We start from the raw sequence: 20673 nt of genomic DNA on the forward strand, positions 1-20673 counted from the left end.
CAAATAAATGGTAAATGGGAGGGGTGGCACGAAGATTTCCTGAATATCCTAAAAAAAAATAAGTTTATCTGTTAGCATCTCCTGTTAGATCAATGGGTCAGGATAGGAAAGGGATCGTGGGACATGACTAATGATTTTGGGAGGTTTCCAGACTAAACGTTTGAGATCCACTGTCCTAGAAGTCCCTACTGAGAGGATGCAGAATAGGCAAGGAGACAATCGCGTAAGGTGAGATGTTCGTGATGTTGTGTCAGGAGGACTTTTCTGCTCTTGCTAGAGGCATAATTCCGAGGTGTTCATCTTTTTGCAGGTGCGGTGGTAAGTAGTTTCCAGTGCAGAGCTGGTGATGCCTTTCTGTGTGGGAGGGGGAGAGGCATCTGACCGCGATGCCCACAGGCGGGGTGCGTTACTACGAGCCGTTTCCTGCACCGTGAACATTAAACATAAAAAATGAAAGGAGGGAAAGAGTTATTGTGACAGGAGACGGGTGGGATGGGGGGGGGGGGGGGGTCACTCAGTCCTGACAGGCACTGATAATCTATCCAACTAATGGAGACACAAAGAAGGGAAAAGCACAGTGCTCATGAAATACGTTTCACTGCAATCTTATCCAGTTGCTCACAGCTTTGATCATGTATCCAGTCAGAGCCCACTGGACATCTCTGACCTTTATTCTGCATTTGATGTGAAAAATGAAGGAAGGATTATCGAAACATCACAGTGAAAGCCGGCCCATTGTGACCAGAAGCAACCAGCGAGAAGCTCTTAAGAGACAAGCTGCCACAAAACAGATTTATTTAAAAAGGGTTATTTAAAATAAAATGTGCAGTTACCCCCCCCCCCCCCCCATCCCCCCATGACCCAGAACTGGATGGTCAGATTGACAGCTACATTAGTTACTTATTTCCTTATTTCATTTGTATTACACGGCATATCTTCACTGGTGATATATAAATAAATATACAGGGCCCCCTAGTGGTGGAATACCACTCCGCACGCACTTGGCACCATTCAAGAGTGTTTATGGATACGTAGTCATAGCTCAGGCCGTAAACAGGAGGGCCTGAAGATCCATCCTGAGCATTGTTCAAATTGTTGGAAAGACAGCAGTAGGTCAACTAGAGACCAGCCAACCTGTAGACATAGACGTAAGCTCACTGGATGTGTCTGTGCTCATTCTGTCCAACCTTTCCTTGTCCAGCCCTCTTCACGTGAAGTACATTTCAGCATAGCACACTTGATTTTTTTTTTTCCTGAATTACATAGACATGCACTATATAGTGAATTTAAGCCGGTAAGGGGTCTAGGAAGCCAGCTACCATATGTATAACTAAAAAGGGTTCATCATTAAAACGGAGACGCAGTGATATTTAAAAAGTTAAAGCCAAACGGCAGGGCAGATGCCTTCGTTGCCAGGTAACAGTGTTAAGTGCAGGTCAAGGCATTGGGGTGAACTTCACCAGTGCAGCTCTCAAACCTTTAATGATTGTGAGCAATGAAGTTCAAGACAGGTATGTGAAAACCTTGAGTGTTTACCCTGAAAGCACAGACCACAGGCTCCAAGGCATCCCTTCATGGCCCTGAACGTTGTCAGCTTTGAGCTGACACAGCCTTGCGGGTATCGCTAATGTTCGGACGCATCACGCCACTGTCAGGACCTTAACGGACTTAGTGCAGTTAATACGGTTGGCACAGCGCTCACTGGCAGCCTACACTTGAAAATATGCTCTAGTAATGAGACAAAGATGTCGTACCAGGTTTGCTGAACCTAATCTGGAGTCTGTTGAACTATTTCCTGCTGACGTATTTGTTGATTTTATCTGAATCGTCTGCATAAAAGCACTGCAGCGTGTAATGATGAACAAAAGGAGTGACAGGAGACCGAGATGTCTGACCTCATCCTGGGGCGCTACTGTGGACAGTTAAAGATTTTTTTTTAGATAAGCGCTATGGTTTGTGGGAAAGCATATATATATCCTCCTGACTACCAGCAGTTCATTTTTGTCTTCTCTAGAGGACATTTGTAAACTTGAATATCTCCCATATCCTGCATGCTACCTAATTAACTCCTGTTGTGCTTTAAAGAGGACATTCAGGACTTTTAAATGATACCAGACTTATAGGGGTGGGGCTTTGGGAACTTCCTCTTCCTCCTTTAAGAAAATGGCATCCATCACCACCAGGACATTTTATGGAAAGAAGAAAAGTAAGTGCTTAATCCTTTTTATGAATAAAATTTTATCTTGAAATGTTGTTGTTTTATTTTACATGAATCTCTAAAAAACACTTTAATTAATTTTCTAATGTAATGTATAAATGTTTTTCCATGATAAGTGAGCATTTATAAAATGTCCTCCTTAGTGAACAGTTGTAATTATTTCCAAAAATTTGATTATCGTAAGCAGGAAGGGAGTCACTTTCAGAGGCAGAGAGAATTTTGCTGGAAATTGTTGGTGAAAACTCAGATATTGAGTTGTCAGATGAGGAAGATGAAAATGCAGAGTTTGAGGCAGAGTCAGAGGAGTCAGAAAGCACAGATTATGAAGTTCAAACAGGGCAAACAGAAACAGAAGAGTCGGCGAGAGAACAACCATCCACATCTGGTCGTCGTCTCCTCTGGGCCAAGACTACAATGTACACCCTGTCATTGTATTCTAAATATATATCACTATTAACAGTACCTATAGGTTTTTACTTTTTACTTATAGTTAGTCACAAAAATTATATATTCTGATAAATCTAATAACGTTTTTTAGAAACTAATTTTCTTTATCGTCATGCTTTTTTAAGATTCAACCCCCAACTGGATGATCCTCCAATCATTCACAGCAGTGATGCCCCTACACGCAATAACTGGACCCCAATGCAATATTTTAAACAGTACATTGATGACTCTGTGTACAAAGAAATGGCTATGTTCACAAACCAGCGTGAGGTCCTTGTGTCTGGAGCATCACTTAACACCACCCCTGAAGAGCTGAAGACATTTTTTGGAAGTTCTATCTACATGGCCTGTCTTGGTTATCCAAATATTCAGATGTATTGGGCCTCAAACACCAGAGTTCAAATAGTTGCAGAATCCATGACCAGAAATCGGTTCTACAAGCTAAGACAATCTATTAAGATCATCAATGACCTGGATATTTCAGATGAGGAAAAAAGAAGAGACCTCTTGTGGAAGGTCAGGCCCCTTCTGAACAAAGTGAGGAAAGGATGTTTGAGTCTTCCAAGAGCACAAAAACTGTCCATTGACGAGCAAATGATTCCATTTACTGGCCGCTGCCCAGTTCGCCAGTATGTTCCAGGCAAACCATACCCAACTGGATTGAAAGTGTTTGTCTTGGCCACACCAAATGGGGTGGTCTTAGATTTTGTTGTGTACCAAGGCAAGACCACCTTCCCAATCACAGCAGGACAGGGCATCGGAGCACAAGCTGTTCTTCACTTGACTGAGTCCATTCCCAGAGGAACCCACTTGTTCTTTGACCGGTACTTTACAACCGTCGACCTTTTGAACACGCTGGTGGAGAAGGGGCTGACAGGAACTGGAACTCTGATGAAGAACAGAATTCCAAAGGAGTGCAACATTATAGGGGACCAAGCCATCAAAAAGAAAGGAAGAGGGACATCTGAGATGGTGGTCAGACGAAGCCCTCCTGAACTTGCTATCATTAAGTGGTTTGACAATAAGCCAGTGGTCATGGCATCTTCTGCCTATGGCATTGAGCCTCAAGACACACGCAATAGATGGTCTAAGAAGGACAAAAGGCATGTTCAGGTGTCAAGACCACTGGCAGTGGCTGAGTACAACAGCAACATGGGTGGGGTAGACATGGCCGACCGAATGCTAAGTTTCTACAGGATGGCCACTCGCACTCGGAAGTGGACGGTGCGTGTAATTTTGCACTTTTTTGATTTGGCAATCACCAATGCATGGCTTCAGTACAGGAATGATTGCCAGCTTCAAGGGAAGAAACCACTGAAGTTTCTTCAATTCAAATTGCTACTTGGTGAGCAGCTGATTACCCATGGTCAAGCTGGAATCTCTAGTGAGAGTGAAGATGACTACACTCCCCCACGTCAAAAGTGGAAACCTCAGCCGAATGCATCCCTGAGACACTATGGAGCTATCCATCTTCCAGAAATGGTGGATGAAGCACATGCATCCAGGTGTCGCAGAACTGGATGTAACAGCAAAACATACGTGATGTGCACTAAGTGTAAGATCTTTTTCTGTGTTTCAAAGAAGGGGAACTGCTTCTTGAAATATCATACCCCATAAACAAGAAATAAATAAAAGTTCCAAAATACAAACACCACACTAACAATGATGTGTTAGTTCCAGTCAAAAACAATGATGTGTTAGTTCCAGTCAAAGTTCATACTGATTCTTGATATTTTCTTTGTAATTTCGTTGTTGTGTTCATGGTTCGTTTTCGGATATACTAACTTCCGTTGTCCAGTGTGGTGGACACAACATATTGTGAAAATAAAACTTAAAAATAAAAAAAAAAACTTGTCAGTATGCTCATTGCCTTTCAAACAATTGGAAAAAAGAAAAATAAAAGTAATTTGAAAACATTTTTTTTCCTGGTAGTCAGGAGGATATATATATATATATATATATATATATATATATATATATATATATATATATATATATATATATATATATATATATATATATATAAAATATATATAAAATGTATATATAAAAATTAGACATCAATGTAAAAACATTTCATAAATGTCAACAACAGAAGTAATGTTTTATCTTGAAGCAGAATTCCAGATGTAAAAACGAGAACCTTTTTTCCAATACTCTACCCAGGTCATGTAGTTTCAAGCCAAAAAGACTGCATACCCAAACAGATTTGCCTCGAAACAAGGAATTTGATCATTGTCTTAGTTACAGGCCTAACTTATGAAAGAAGTTCAGATAAGGTGGATGCAAAACTGACTTCCAGACAAAGAGTGTTTATTAGAGCTTATAAAAACAGAAGACAATGAGATTTTTAAAAATGCCTAAAGTAAAATGGACCCCCCCCCTCCCAACCCCGCCCATGCTCTCTAAACTACATGCAGACTTATAATTCGGTCAGGTGTTAGTTACAACATCAGAAAAAGGTAGCAACAGAGGTAATAAATATAACGAATAAATTAACCAGGAACAGTGAACCATCTGCGGAGCTGATAAGCCCAAAGCAGACAAAAAACACCAGAACACACAACAACCCGACTCCCACTACAAACACCACGCCCACAAGATCCATCCAGACGGCTGCTTTCTGTCTCTCCAGAGGCGAATTTCTACAAAAGAGAAATTGGTAACGAGCAAAGTTAGAGAGCAAAATATAACTGGGACAAGAACATACTACAAATCCGGACAGGACGAATAATAATCAAAAATACTTGTTATCATACCTGTTTGCCAGTTAGCATTACGGTTACAAACAAGGTTTTTTTCCAATAAACTCCAATGAGTAAAGTCTGACAATCCCCCAATCACATCACTGTAGAGTGGACATTGGTGGTTGGTCATTTCTGTATCTTTCCTATTTCATGGAAAAGATGTGGTGGATGTGAAATTTTACTTCATAACTAGGTCTCAATACGAGAACACAAAAAAGTGCCTTGTTCACAGAAGCTTCCAGAAAGCCTAGATGGAAGAGTGCTCATTTTGGATGTCCAGTGCCCTGGTTGAGTAAAATAAACCGATTAGTTTAGTTTGGCTTGGAAAAACTTGGCAAGATATACCTGCAGAAAATTACAAGCAAGCCACGGGTTTGGACGTAACTCCTGAGACAGAAGATGAGGTAAACAGAAGACACACATGCTACTTTTCCCTAATGCTGCAGCAGGGATATCTTTAAAATGATTGCCAAATCTGTAGGAATAAACTCTTTCCAGACTCTCTCTTAATGCTTTTGCTTCAAAGAGCAGCTTTTACCAAACGGTCTGGGCATGTTTCACGAGGTCTTCGTCTCATGTTTTAAGCAATAATTAGGAATATACCTGGCTGTGTGCTGAGACATGTGCCTGAAGCACTAGCTATTATCCTAATATCAGTTACAAATGAATGACATCACTGGCACAACAGCAGGGGCAACATGGCAACAATCTTCATTATCTTTACAGTCTTCTGTCAGTTAAGGTCAAACAGATTTCTGTGGGTAATAATCACATATCCTCAGCAGATAAAAGTCCTCAGAGCTCTTCCTGCCCAGCAAGGTTGGATAATCTTCAGAGAGCTCCAGCACCAAGAAGACAACAGAAACAATGGCCTTTGTGGAACCCTTATTAGTTTCCCATATGCTAAATATTGTGTTCAATGTTATTATTTTGCACTGTTATTTGCATTGTTCATCTCTTGTAATATTGTAATGTACTGCGTGACTGATGGGTTTAGGGCAGGGACAACTGTGATGCAATTCGGGCAGGCAGGGTAATAGGAGTGGAGCACACACAGGCACTTTGGGCAGCTCGCGGGGGGGTCCACTGAGTGGAGTGCAAAGAGCGCATGCGTTATGCAGAGCACTCGACAAGGATCGCCGCATACAGTCCTGATTAACAAGCGGGTTTTTGTGTCTGTGTTTCAGGTGAGCGAAACTGTTCAAAAGAAGGGGAAAAGTGAAACTTACTGTGTGATACTCACGTAACTGTTTTAGGATAAATGTAAATCGATCAGAACAGTTACGAATGAGTACTACAGAAATATTAATGAATATCAGTAAGTGAAAACCTGTAGCTACTCAGCCCATACAGTTGTACGAGCCCGCCCGAACATTATCAGTGTGCGTATTGAGGAAAGTAAATTGTGGGATGATTGATTGTTTATATGTATAAGAACGAATGTGTTTATCTATGTGTTAAGTAGTTGTTTCGAAGCGAATGTAAATCGACGTCAATGTTTAAAAGTAATTGTATGTATAAAAATGGAATGAGCGCGAGTGGAGTGCAAAGAGCGCATGCGTCATGCAGAGTACTCGATAAGGATCGCCGCATACAGTCCTGATTAACAAGCGGGTTTTTGTGCTTGTTTTCAGTGTTTTTCCGGTGAAGTAAAAAATCATCACATTATGAAAAAGAACCCTATGCATGCCTGGAATTTATTCACCTTGTCCAAGTGTGCAACACCTTACACACCACCTCGTGCTGCTGCCCAAAGTTTGCAAAGTGGGCCGTCCTTTGCGTGCAGCTCGACGTCCAGATTCGATCCTGACTTTTCTGAAAAGACACAAATATGTAACAGAGCCCAACAAAGCAAACTTAAACTTTTTTTTTTTTCATTTGAGTGCAATGGATTTTCAATCCATCTAGCCTCCATCACTGACAGAGAGGACTACCCCCGCAATCTCAATGGCCTACCTCCTTGGTGAGCTCGCCGTTCTGGTAGATGTGTTGACCTCCTCATTGGCAGTCTCAGCGGAGGATTTGTGCTACCGGAACAGGGAGTCTCCGGGTACCGGTAGTAGTGGCCCTGCCTGGCAGTACTCTCACTCTCGTACATAGCTTTGTACTTAATGTCCCACTCTGAGGACAGCATGCTGTCGCCAATGCTGAGAGACAGATGTGTTGACAGCAATCACCGACACAAAAGCAATTTGAGGGTAGAGTTACATTACTGCAAAAACTCATTAGGAGACCAAGAACCTCAAAAAAGCTGCACATTAAAGCTTGGGCATCCACATCATACAAACGGAGGTGGGTAATTCAGGTACAGAGAGTAGCTGTCCAGAGCAAGAGTCTCAGTCACAGAGCACTCAGCTGGTTAGTTGAAACAAATTCACGGGTCTGGACTATTACTCTCTGGACCTGAACTACCCACCTCTGCACTAAAACACAGTTTATTGGAAAAATACCAGCAGAAATACTGTTTTCCTGGAAAGAGCCTATCTTACTCTTCTAAATAAGATTTTAACCACCTCTACACAAATATTTTTGTAAGATCCTCACGCTAGACTACACATGCTGGTCTGGCTCTAAGCAGAAAGCTATGGGCACAAATAGAATTCAGACTAAAAACAAATGCACAAATGACACAATGACACAATCAAATGACTTAACTCACCAAACCGGGACCTCCAGATCATCCTTGTGATCACGCATCATCCTTATCAAGATAAAGAGGATTGGCAATGTGAGAAGCAGAAAGCCTGCTAAAGAGGTTATGGAGATTCCCATCAGTAGAAGTTCCTCACAGTGTTCCCCATGGAATCACCAGTTCTCCCCAACACGGCACCTGCAAGGTACACAAGCATAAACAGCCACCAAATCCATCCATCCATCCATTTTCCAAACCGCTTATCCTACTGGGTCGCGGGGGGTCCGGAGCCTATCCCGGAAGCAATGGGCACGAGGCAGGGAACAACCCAGGATGGGGGGCCAGCCCATCGCAGGGCACACTCACACACCATTCACTCACACATGCACACCTACGGGCAATTTAGCAACTCCAATTAGCCTCAGCATGTTTTTGCACTTTGGGGGGAAACCGGAGTACCCGGAGGAAACCCCACAACGACATGGGGAGAACATGCAAACTCCGCACACATGTGACCCAGGCGGAGACTCGAACCCGGGTCCCAGAGGTGTGAGGCAACAGTGCTAACCACTGCATCACCATGCCGCCCCTAGCCACCAAATAACATTCGGAAATCATCGTAACATTAAGAATCAAATAATCCAGAAACTATCCTCAGTTTCAAAAAAGTAAGGAATAATATTCATTGTCAAGCAGGTACTAAGTATAGATAAGACAGAAGAGCTGAATATTGTTTCACATGTTTTAAGATTTTAATAGCATCTCCTCAGTGACATAAGAGCCAAGCCACCCTGCATATAACCCCCTGCCCCAGAATGATGTCACACTTCCCATCATTGATGCAGAAGTCCTGCTGCAGCTCACAGACGCTCTGGCAGGGCAGGCCGTCCACGCTGAGGGACCAACAGCTGACAAGTGTTAGGGAACATGCAATTCTCATGCATCATCTTGCTCAACGTCACTGCAGACTCGCTCATCATTCAGGTAGAGTTTGAGACTGTTGCTAAGCAACAAGAAACTGTGTTGCTAAGCAACAAGAAACTGTGTTGCTGCTCCGACAGGTCACCACTCCTTATATTCCAAGGGTTAGCCATTGTGTGTAAACGTGCACATGGATTATCTATCCAGAATACACTTGTGTGCCAGGTATATAACGTTTGGGAACCTGTCTGAATATATTAGTCTGAACTACTCCGATTAACGTGTCCCCAGTCCACCGTAAAGACAGTTACATGTCTTCTGGCAGGTTCACTACGGCCTAGTGTAACAAGTGCAAAGATCGATGTGATACACCGCTCTTTCGTTTTCCGTGTAATTAGTGGAACAGGCTGTCATCCACCAAAGCAAGCCAATACTGATGTTTTCAACTGAAGCAACTGGACTTTTAGCAACATAAAGCATCTCGTTTGGCTCTCAACGGAGGCGGTCGCACTTCTTACCCTCTCCTCCCCTTATCTTCCCTGCTTCGCCTCCTCTCGTCTCGTCTAGTCTACTGTCTTATACTGTGTCTGTGAAGAGACTCTCTCAGCCCTGCTCTCCAAACTACGAAAAATTATGGATTTGATCAGCTGGTCTCTCAACGCAATTGACACCATCTTCTCGACGAGAAGCCTAGGGTCGGGGGAACCTGACTGTCCTGCAGGAACGTACGCAGCTGGCTACACGATGGACGGATGGGAGCGGTGGAGGGTCGTGTGCCTGGCAGCTCTTTCCGTGGAGGACATTGAAGACAATCTACTTATTCGGAACCATGATTACAGGTATTATGCTGATTGGATTAGGCATTGCCCTGGTTTATCAAAGATTGAAGAAGACGGTGACAGCCTCTCAAAAGCCCCACTAGGCTGGCCGGAATGATTGATGGAGTGGGCAGAGCTGTTAGCACTCAGACTGTGCAGACTGTGCAAACTGGATAACATCGTGGAGAAGGCTAACAGCTTTGCAAAAATTATTGGATGGCGGAGATCAGCGTGGACATTAGAGGAGCTGGAAATTTCAGCTCCTCGCATGGAAACCCAAACAACCTTATTCTATCAAGTATTTGGCTCCCCCATATCAGCACTGGCCTTGGCCAAGGCTGCTGCTGGAACTAACACTCCCCCAGAAGAACAAGGCAGTGAGACTCTCTTGCATTCCTCTCCCCCAATCCCAAGGACTTACCCTCCCCCCATCCCACGCCTTCGCCGCTTCATACCCCCAGCGTGAACAGGCGGGTCTGTGACCAGCGCCGTCTCTATGGCAGCAGGACCGGATGGCTGTCTGTCTCTGCTGGGTCACCTCCACACCCCCTTTCCCCTAGCAAGTCGTGTCATTTTTATGTAAGGTGTAGTGCCCATGGTGCTTATGTTGCTGAGGTGTTTTTTTCGGTTCCCACAATGCACTCCCTACTGGAGTGCATTCTGGGGGGTGTTTTTTTTATTCTCCTCCTCTCCCACCATGTTATCTTGTTTCTATTCTTCTCACTTCCCCTGTCTCCCGGCCGGTCTTCCCCCTACTGTGATGTCTGTGTATATGTAAGGTCGGTTGATGGCCTGCTCTTCACCGGTACTTGTGACTGGTGCCATGGTATATTGCATCAGCAATAAAGGGCTTTTCAATCCAATCCAAAATAATAGTTTTTTGGCGACTAGATCAGGGATAGTGTAGTCACTGCGGATCAGAAATTCCCAAAGAAACTCCCAAAGAGGTGCAAAACTAATTCTGTGAGCAATCCCAGTTTCCCATTTTGCTTTTGTCCATTTCATCACTGCATGTTACTTAACATATTACTTAAATGCTATATCCAGAGAACCTGGTCGGTTTTTCCCACTTTTCATTCTGAATGGTTGTAAAACACATTAACAAAAGTACTGGATTACTTGGGTGTCTTAGCATCATATCATTGCCATTTAACATACAAACAAAAAACAGAAGTAAAAACAGCAGATTGGGGATATTGGATAATGAGGCTTTGGTGTGGCACTATACAAGCCATAATCTGGTGCAACGTCTTACCGGACTAACATCCAGTGCGTACTTGTCAATGGCAAGGTTTGTAGTCTGGTAGGCCGTGTTACAGAACTCCAGAACGAGAGATAGACGGAATTAGTAACACTATGGGGCACTGGCTTGCCAAACTTCATCTACTACATCCTACCTTAATCCCAGTAACAGGTGACTAGGGGGGGCATGTGAGTGGTTCGTGGGCTAAGCCTCTGTGTCTGTGATCAGAAGGTCACCAGTTCTAAGCTCGGCCTCGGCACGACTGGGGGTCTTAACCCCCAGCTCTCCGGGGGCCGCCCTTTGCTACCAAGTTCGCTCTCAGCCACAGACGGCAAGATGGAGCAGGCAGAAAGAAAACTTCCCCACATAAATCAATTATTCATGGGGACCTTAACCCCGACCCAACCTTAACCATAAGTAACCAATACAAAAAGCAAGATTTTTGTCATTATTAGTTTCTTCATAAACAGCCACAGATTTTTATAAAATGGTCCCCCGCAAGGTTAAATAACTGTTTTTTATTATACTGTGAAGTCATTTAGGGTAATATATACATAACAACACACCACACACACACACCATTCTGTCATGTATACAGCGATACATAGTTGTGACTGTACATGAAAGATACAGACCCACTCACTACTGGATTTTCATTGGGGGTGACCTTGGGGTCTACAGACAGCTTGCATTGGTTTCATTGGAAAATTGGTGCTGAACTGGGTTTCCCCTCTGTTATAGTGACATCATTCTACCAGCCGGCCCGCCCTGTGGCTGTCGCAGGAAGCCACGAGGCACAGCTGGTTCAACATGGACTCATTCCTGCTGAAGCCACTGGAAATGTTTTTCAGGCAAAACTCTTGTTCTGCAAACCTGTGGGGTTTTTCTGATGCATGCACATTGTCCTGGAGAGGCAGAGCGAGCAGCATTTAATGGAAAATTAACCACCCCTCCCTGAGCCAAGGGACAGTTTGGGATCAGTTGGGGGTGTGAACCTGATCAGCATTTATAAACCAAAATCCATCAGAATATTCTGTGAAAATTGCCCTATACACAGCAAAGACCACGCACTAACAATCCTAGTGCCACATCAGCAGTCAAAATCACTCGAATGAAATCACATAAGTACCTCAATTTACATAAAATTTATATACCACTTCTGTGATTGCAATATTGCAGCATGAAACTTAGAGCAGGTCTTTGGATGTGCACATGTAAAGAAGATCAGTGTGTTGGCAGGTTCTCAAGCCTAAACACACAGACACACAGAGGAACATTCTCTAGATTACAGGTTACTCTGGTACACAATTAATTCAAGCTTAAGCGTTTTAGGACAGATGTGGATTATCACAACAGATCACATAATCCTTAGGACATACACACACACACAGAACGGGGGAAAGAATGAAGGCTTGTAGGGTTTGCCTCTGCTACATTTCACCAGTGGGCAGGATCTGGCACCAGTGGCGGAGGAATAATTTCTGAGAGCATCATGAGCAGTTAATTTCAGACAATGTTCTGGAAAACAGCCTCCCTGCCTCCCTTTTATGTCTAAGTCCCCAAGAACAGCGTGCTAAAAGCCTAGGCACAGTAACCAAATAAACATGCTGTATTAATAGTTAATGCCACATGTATGGAAAAAATCGAGAGTCTGCTATTATTAGCACCATCCACCCTATCCTGCACTATCAATGTTCTTTTTCAGGAATAACTAGAAATAGAGATTATATAATTAACACTGCAAATACTGCAGAGGGGTAAAGGTTTGTTTAACTTGTCAGCTAACAGTGTGGCAGTGAGTGTGATGAGTCCCCACAGTGGACTCGGTGCCCACTCACCGTTTCAGCACTGGCCAGTGCAGCAGAGGGTTTGATGGAAGCCTTGACTGTAGAGCAAAGGAGAGAGAGAGCACTTCAAGCAACCAGCAGACTTTCAATTATGGCGTCTAGGGCCACCATAAAGGGGGGCCGTTAGGATGATTCCAGGGGCCCCTGAGTGATAGGGGCCCTAACAAATTGGGAACATAATTGGATGGGTCTGGGTTGGGGGCCCAATATGACATGCTGTCATTGGGGCCCAAAATCTCTAGTGGCATCCATGGTGGTGTCTACTAAATTGGTTATTTTTACTGCTGAAAATGTCCAAAAATAAGCTGAATATGAGAGTATATTTTACATGGCAGAGGAGAGGTAAGATGACGGAACACCATGACCTTTCAATTATGGCGTCCAGGGCCACCATAAAAGGGGGGGGGGGGGGGGGGATTCCCAGGGTCCCTGATTCCAAATGGCCATTGGTGGAAATTAGCAGGAGAACAATTTAAACTGAAAAAGCACATCTATACACAGCGAATACTTAGAGAAACCTCACACCTTTCTTTTGTTCTTACGGTCCTATTACATAAAAAACCCAATTCAAGCACCTTCATTTTCTGTAATTTCCTTAATATATTTTAATTACTCTCTTAATTAGTCAATAATCAAAAGCAGGCAGCTGCCTGGATCACTACTGCATGGTTACTTCAACCACTCCATTAAGCCTAACCCTAAATAACACAAACACATTTAAGTCGGTACCCCTCAGAATCAGGTCGACCTCCACCACCAGCAGGTTGTTGCTGACAGAGCTTTCTTCAGGCGAGACTTCAGTGATGTACGTACGAGAGTCAGTGATGGTGGAGAATGCAGTGGGCCCCTCGTCGGGCCATGAGTAGGCTTCTGCCACGAAAGGGGACTGCAGGCGAATGAGATAAGATAGATGAGAATCAACTAAGTCAGAAGCATCAAGAAAGTGATTTTTCACAGATACCGCGACGCTGAGAGGTAGGGCGCGTTCTACTGACGAGAGGATAAAGAGATCAGAACCTCAATGGCAAAAATGGTAACAACATTAAAAATGAAACTAAGATGGTTCCACCCTAACTATCCACTTGCCTGGAGGAATCGCGGCTATAATGATAACTGTAGTGTGGTAAATTTAGCAAAAATCGTCTAAGTGTGAAGTAATCTGTTGAGTTTACAACCAGGCCAGATTTCACTCGTGTCATGGGAAATCCCCGTTATGATCCAGGCCCGGTTCCCAGGCTCAACACGTGGCAGACATGTCAAAAGTGGTTTTAAGAGCTGCACTGAGATCGCAGAGAACGTTTGGTGCTGGAAGCGGCTCCCATGGAAGCCAGCGGGAAGAACATGGTTGTGCCAAAGGCTGACAAAAGAGGGAACTGATTTGGTGATAAAACGCCTCCAGTTTAGTCCATCCCAAGGAGCCAAGCAGGTGCTTGAATGTCACCGGGGTCTTGTTATGATCACGATTCATTAAAAAATGAGCGCACAGATTTCCGAGTCCACACCAGTCTTCCACTGGAGTGACATGAAGTGCTAAATTCACATAAAACACTCACCTTTCACCGTCCATTTGTTCCATAGAAATTATTTAGAAGATGCCAAAACTAGTACATGAACTTTGGATCTTCTAAATATCATTAAAATACACACTTTTTTTCACAACTTACAATTGTACCTCTACAGTAACAAGGCATCGCAGAGGAACTTAGCGGAACTCAAGCCCAAAGACTCCCTTAAACCCCGACAGCCCTTTTAAATGCATCTTCAAGCTGATAAGGTAGAGTATGAACATGTAATTTATCACTGAGGACTTCCAGAGTCCCTACTGGCAAGGTGGACCTGAATTGTTACATCACGTCTGAATTAGCAGCTTAACAAGAAAATCCTGGTTCAATCGGGCTATTGTCATCTGGATGTCCATCTGCAGTCATAAACTTTATTTTTATTGAGTGTGTGATGAGCACAAAACCGCTAACCTTATGAAGCTTCAAAGGGCACCCAAACGTGTGATAAAACGAGCACAGAAATTTTAGACGTCTTTCGCCTCTTTGCCAGCATTATCTGCTGAGGTCCATCATGTGAGAACCCCTCCCCAAAAATCGACCAAATCCCTTTCTCAGGTTAATTCATGTCCCATGCAGTCATCGAGCTACCTGCCAGATTTTCTTTGGACCACAAAAAATGGGGCACGGTGTACATTTTGTCTCCAGAGAGCAACAACGATTCAAAAACCCTAATGCTCCAGGTCCAAAGCATGATGATTCACCATTCTGCGGAGTCAGGAGTTTTCTCTTAGACCTTACGCTGACGGTTCCATAGCGAACAGTGATGACACACCATAAGAATTCGTACGTTTTTAACGCAAAGGACTGGAAACATTGCAAATGTAGTTTCCTGAACCACTTGAGGTCTCTTTTTACAGCTGGACTTTGAAGTTTGCCAATGAGAATGAAAGGGAATAAAGCAGGTGTGGGAGGGAAAGGGGCAAAGAGGGGGCAGGCGGTGATGGGGGAGCAGAGAGATGGAGAACTTGTTGTACCTTGTGTGTAAACTTGTGGGCCACTTGTGGGTATCGGGCACTAGAGGGATCGCTGTGGGATTCCCCCTTCAGCCAGACACTGAGATGCACAGCCTCACCCACCAGGGGCTGCTCTGGCCACTACACAAAAAAGTAAGGAAAGCCGTACAAGTTAGTATCCCCGTGCATGCAATTACCATACAGTGCAAGACAGTGGGCTAAGCCTGTGTGCCTGTAATCAGAAGGTCACCGGTTCAAATCCAGCCTCAGCATGTCTGTGGGTCCTTGAGCAAGGCCCTTCACCCCCTGGGCACCCCTACAGGTGGCTGCCCTTCACAGACAGCTTACTCTACAAAGAGCAAGTTGAGGGAGGTGTAAAAAGACAAGTTCCCCACAGGGATCAATAAAAGTATCAACTATTATATCAACCAACTGGACTTCCTTTAACTAATTTCCACACATTTTCAGTGAGCTGATGTTTCCTTTCAGTAAGTAAGAGTATGGTACAATGAGTGACATTTCCTCAGTGGTCCAGGCAGTGAGCAGCAGCTGAGTCCCCCGCCGTCACCTCACCTCCCCAGGGGTAATAGTCACCATAATCATTGGCTCAGGAGTAGCACTTAGCACAAGCATCTCAGGCAGAAGGGCATCCATTTCTTCAGCTGCCGAAAACAAAACCCAAAATGAGAGACTTCACACATCAACTAAAAAATTCAGCTCCAGAACCTCCTGCAGCCCCAATGATAAACACCAGGATGGACTTTCTCTAGGATGTTGAGATTCATACAAGAGCATGATGGCTTAGCTGCCAAGCAATAAGCAAGAAGACTGGGGAAACATCTGAGCAAGTCAGCAGAATGTCGTGTTAGCTAAGGAAATATAAAACAAATGTAATCAACAATTTTTTTTCTCTTTATTTTGCCAATGGGCTGTCATGCTTCCCTACATCTTCACCACCTAAACGGTGGAATGTCACACAAGCATTAAAGAGATCTTCCACAGTTTTAATAAGCAATCCGATAGAGTTGTCAGCCAGACAGACCTTCCTGGGGTGTGGATGTGGCCTCCTAAGAATGGGAAACTGCAGCCCCAGGGCTAAAAAATGATAACCCAAGTTATTAAATTACGAAGTCATTGGGTATAATTTGCCATTCCCACTTACCTGACAAGCATGTGATCAAGAATGTCCTGTCACGGATGGGTCTATTTCAAAGAGGTGACATCACCAACAGCGAGTACACTAGAAGGTTGGCAAAGGTAAGTCTGACCATGGTTCCTAGCAGGTACAGGAGATCCACAGGGTGTTCTGAGTAGGTGGGCCATACTAAGGGCATAGAAATATATATTGCTGTCCATATACTAGAATGTACCTGCACAGATGCAGCCAAGAACTAGCGGGTTCGCTGGGGACAGGGACAAAAAGAATCCTGTACGTAAATGTCTACATTTTCAGAGAGAATGGTTGAATACAAAGGTGTGGTTTGTACCAGGGCATGAGGTTAAGTATATAAAACAATCGCTTCACTGAACCGATTCTGTTATAACAAAAGCTAATCAGGGTGCCGTCAATCTCTCAATGACTAGGGGTTGCACATATTTATGGTATTAAAATGATGTGACCTGTGTAATTCAGCCATTGACATTCGCAATAAACAGAATAGACACCATTTAGCTACAGAATGTCACACTTGGAAGACATTATAAATACAATCTCAATAATCATTTGTGCTTGTGCTGTCCAATGGCTGACTTCCATGAATCTAAGAGGCGGTATAACCAAAAGAACGAAAACAAACAGTTGCTGAGACTGATGTTCCTCTGATTGGCTGAAACTGCTGCCAATCTCAAGAATGTTGGCAACACCATTCCGGCACAGCATTAGCCAACCCTGGTACTCATCACGCTTTGGAAGCCGATCCCCAAAGATCTCGAAGGCCTCCCACACAGTCTCCTGACACACTGAGGCATAAACCAACACAGGTCCTGGTGATGGAGGAGCTGTTTCTACACTAGGAATCACACTCCACCTGTTGCTCTTTCACGCCTTTCAATTCTGTGTAAACTTCCAGCGTCAGGCTGTACTTCAAAGACAAGGCTGCCATTAAAGATCTTGCAGATCTTCTGGAGCAGCGTGTGACTCAGCAGCCTAAGCCTCTCTGCCTCTGATTGGAAGATTGCTGGGTCAAGCCAGGCCTTGGGGGGATAGTCACGTCTGTGGGCCCTTGAGTAAGGCCCTTGACCCCCAGCTCCAGGGGTACTGCAAGTGGACACCAAGCTTGCTCTCACCTACATATGTGTCTGTGACTGAGGCCGGGATGGACAGATGAAAAGAGAATTTCCCGGCGTTGGTCAATAAAACAACATTATTATCCACAAAGACATAATCTCCTTGAATCATTATGTGGTGGTCAGTGGTAAAGACCCAAGTCTTGAAGTAGAGTCAGGTTTCACCAGAACCTGTGAATATTGCTCTCAACATCCCAAAACAAGGCACAAATGAAACATACAACCACGACTCTTTGATGGTTGGAGGTGCATCGGATATACTATCCAGGACACATTCTTTTTCTGGCAATGTGCTCATCGAACATCAAGGCCATGAGCTGATCGCTCAATGTGTTTATGATGTCCTAGTAAACAGGAATTTCTAAGGACCGGGCTTATTATGATCTGCAAGTAAAAGTACACACAACCCATATGATCTATTAAATTCTTCTTTAGTTGATGTGTTCTTCTATATTCAGATTTTTTCCCTTGCATTTCTCATTTAATGGACTTCAATTGTTCACTATTTGTATCTGTCTGCATATTGCCATAAACAGCTCCGGCTTAATACCAGATGTTATTTAATAGACATTTCCAAACATTAAGCCAAAATCCTAAATAAGTACCCTGTTTACATCATTAAAAACTGCAGAGAGACTAGCTCTGTGAAATCTGGGTGATTCACATTGATATCAGCATGCTTAGCTGCATAATTACACCTAAGTCACAGTAATAAAGGCAGAATTTCTTACCTCGGAGATGAAAATAATTAAGGTGGTTTGCAATCACTTGCTGAACTGTCTCTTCCGCACAAAGTTTAACCCAACTAGGAAATAAGACCATCTCTTTTTCTCCTGGAAAACCAGCCCCCCGGAAGCAACCAGTGGACTCTCCAGAATTACAGTCACTGTGTCTGTAAGAATCAAACACTCATCAGGCATGTACCATCTGGAAAGGGTATGTGGGATTCAGGAACACCTACCTGGGCTTGTGTCACATCGTCTAAGGAATAAGGAAGAAAAATAAGAAAAAAAATATATATGAAATGTTCAGCTGTACATAGTCTATACATAGGTGATAGGTAAGAGGTATTTAGCTGTGCCATATAAGTGCAATGTGCAAGAGGTCTGAGGTATGTGCCAGCAATTTGGACAGTGTGAAGCAGAACCTAGAGGCACTTAGTATTGTCCTGGTTTAGGAGCCTTATGACCTGGGGATAAAAGCTCCTCCTTGACCTTTCTGTTCTGGTCATAAGGCTGCGGAAGCGTTTGCCTGGGTACAGCAGGCAAAACGGACAGTTATGGGGGTGGGATGGATCCTTGGAGATTTTTGTTGCTCTAGTCCTACAGCGGCTGTTGTCTTGTAGGGAGGGCAAGGCAGACCTGGTGCAGCACTCAGCCGCTCTAACCACCTTCTGCAGGGTTTTCCGGTCCTGGGCAGAGCAGTTCCTGAACCGCGATGCGATGCTCATGGTCAGGATGCTCTCCATGGCTGCTGCTTAGAAGGCCTTAAGGACAGCAGGAGAGACCCTAAACCGCCTCAGCTGCCTCAGATGGTAGAGCCGCTGCCTCGCCTTGCTGACCAGAGTGCAAGCGTGCGTGTGTGGACCATGTGAGGGCCTCCGGTAGGTGGACGCCGAGGTAAAAATATGTACAAGCCCTTACCTACTGTGGTTTGGATTTTGGTTACTCATGCAGATGTACTGGCAAATCCATCTGGGTTCTACCAGTTCTGTGGACCCAGCCTGTGTGTTAGGACCAGAAGATCATGACAGTTACTGGTGGAGGACCATCAGACCCTAGGTGGGAGGAGGTCCCTCCTCCTTTCTTACGTTTTAACTACCCTGGTTGGCTAATCAGATTAGAGACCATAGAACGGCTAGAGTTCCCCGTCGGGCTCTGTGATCACCAAAGCATGACAACCGTGCTACACGTGCATTTAGATTAAGAACAGTTCCCTTTGACTGAGCACTGAAAAATCTATACTGAGAAACTAGAGTCTAAACCACTCTCTAAAGCTTTATACAAATACATGATACACTTTCTAGACAGGTGATAAGGCGCGATTTTATATTACATTCACCATTTACAAATACACACAAACACACACACACAAACACACACACAAAAGGCTTCACTGTCTCAGACCTATGAACCTCCAAATTCATCATATTTCTGGGAATCGCCATCATTCTCAGATGATGCCCCGGTGTCCCCCCCCCCCCCCCCTTCCACTTTGGACAGCATGAGCCTGTCTAAGAGCGAGCCTTCCACACAATTTTACTTCCCGAAAATTGGTGCAAATCCCAAAACATAATCTCTGCACAGTTAATTCATCAAAGGAAAACCCTAACGGACTCATGCAAGGTTCAATCATTCATGACACAACAATGTGTGTTTGAAGCTTAAGAGGCTTCCTGTCAAACTGACCATGCACTGATCCTCCAGGCAATTGTCCGTCCAGGAGTTAACCAACCTCCACACCCCCACTGCAGACCATGACTGGACCAAAAGGCAGCCAGATTAATCCTCTTTGCATCCAGCAGAGAGAAGGAACAAACAGGACCACCATGTAAATCAATCAGTTCAGTCATTTCAGCTGTTTTATTTAGGAGTGTGTTCTTGGACATTTTTGTCCTTCCCCGTCGACAGAATCACAGTGTTGCAATCAGGACACCGTCAAGGGCAAACAGGCAAGAAATCAGGGTCCGACAAACCAAGAGGAGACATGACTGAAAGATCAGACAAACGCCATGTTCCATCAGTCCTTCAAGATTTTTTTTTTATTATATCCATCTTCCTGAGTAAAAAAGAAAGATAAAAGGAGCAGTAGGCTAAACAGAAAGACTTCTTTAACTCAAGGCTCCTGACAAACTACAAAATCAAAGAGCCATGGAATGTAAATTCAAACTTCAATTAACATGAACTCTTCACAATAAAAAAAGCTATTTGAAAAAGCTAAAATCAGACCAGTTATGAAAAAAATGTGTTTAAAAACTACGGCTAAATGATTTTAACAGA

At 43.9% G+C, this 20673-nt stretch overlaps 1 protein-coding gene and 1 long non-coding RNA gene across 2 annotated transcripts; one reads left to right on the forward strand and one right to left on the reverse strand.

Moving 5' to 3' along the window:
• The first annotated feature begins 2165 nt into the window (after positions 1 to 2165).
• Positions 2166 to 4312, forward strand: LOC125722874 (piggyBac transposable element-derived protein 3-like). The gene is made up of 2 exons (XM_048999080.1): positions 2166 to 2206; positions 2791 to 4312. The coding sequence occupies exon 2, from the start codon at positions 2864 to 2866 to the stop codon at positions 4280 to 4282; it is 1419 nt and encodes a 472-aa protein (XP_048855037.1). The 5' UTR covers positions 2166 to 2206; positions 2791 to 2863; the 3' UTR covers positions 4283 to 4312.
• Positions 4313 to 5067: 755 nt separating this feature from the next.
• On the reverse strand, positions 5068 to 19860 carry LOC125722920 (uncharacterized). Its single transcript, XR_007386686.1, has 9 exons — positions 19318 to 19860; positions 15410 to 18655; positions 13687 to 13759; positions 12865 to 12911; positions 11782 to 11931; positions 8072 to 8242; positions 7369 to 7559; positions 7118 to 7227; positions 5068 to 5310 (listed from the first exon to the last, which is right to left on the reverse strand). It is a non-coding gene; the product is annotated as an uncharacterized LOC125722920 (long non-coding RNA).
• Positions 19861 to 20673: the final 813 nt, after the last annotated feature.

The sequence above is a fragment of the Brienomyrus brachyistius genome, unplaced genomic scaffold (genome assembly GCF_023856365.1).
Source record: "Brienomyrus brachyistius isolate T26 unplaced genomic scaffold, BBRACH_0.4 scaffold44, whole genome shotgun sequence".
NCBI classification, from domain to species: Eukaryota; Metazoa; Chordata; class Actinopteri; order Osteoglossiformes; family Mormyridae; genus Brienomyrus; species Brienomyrus brachyistius.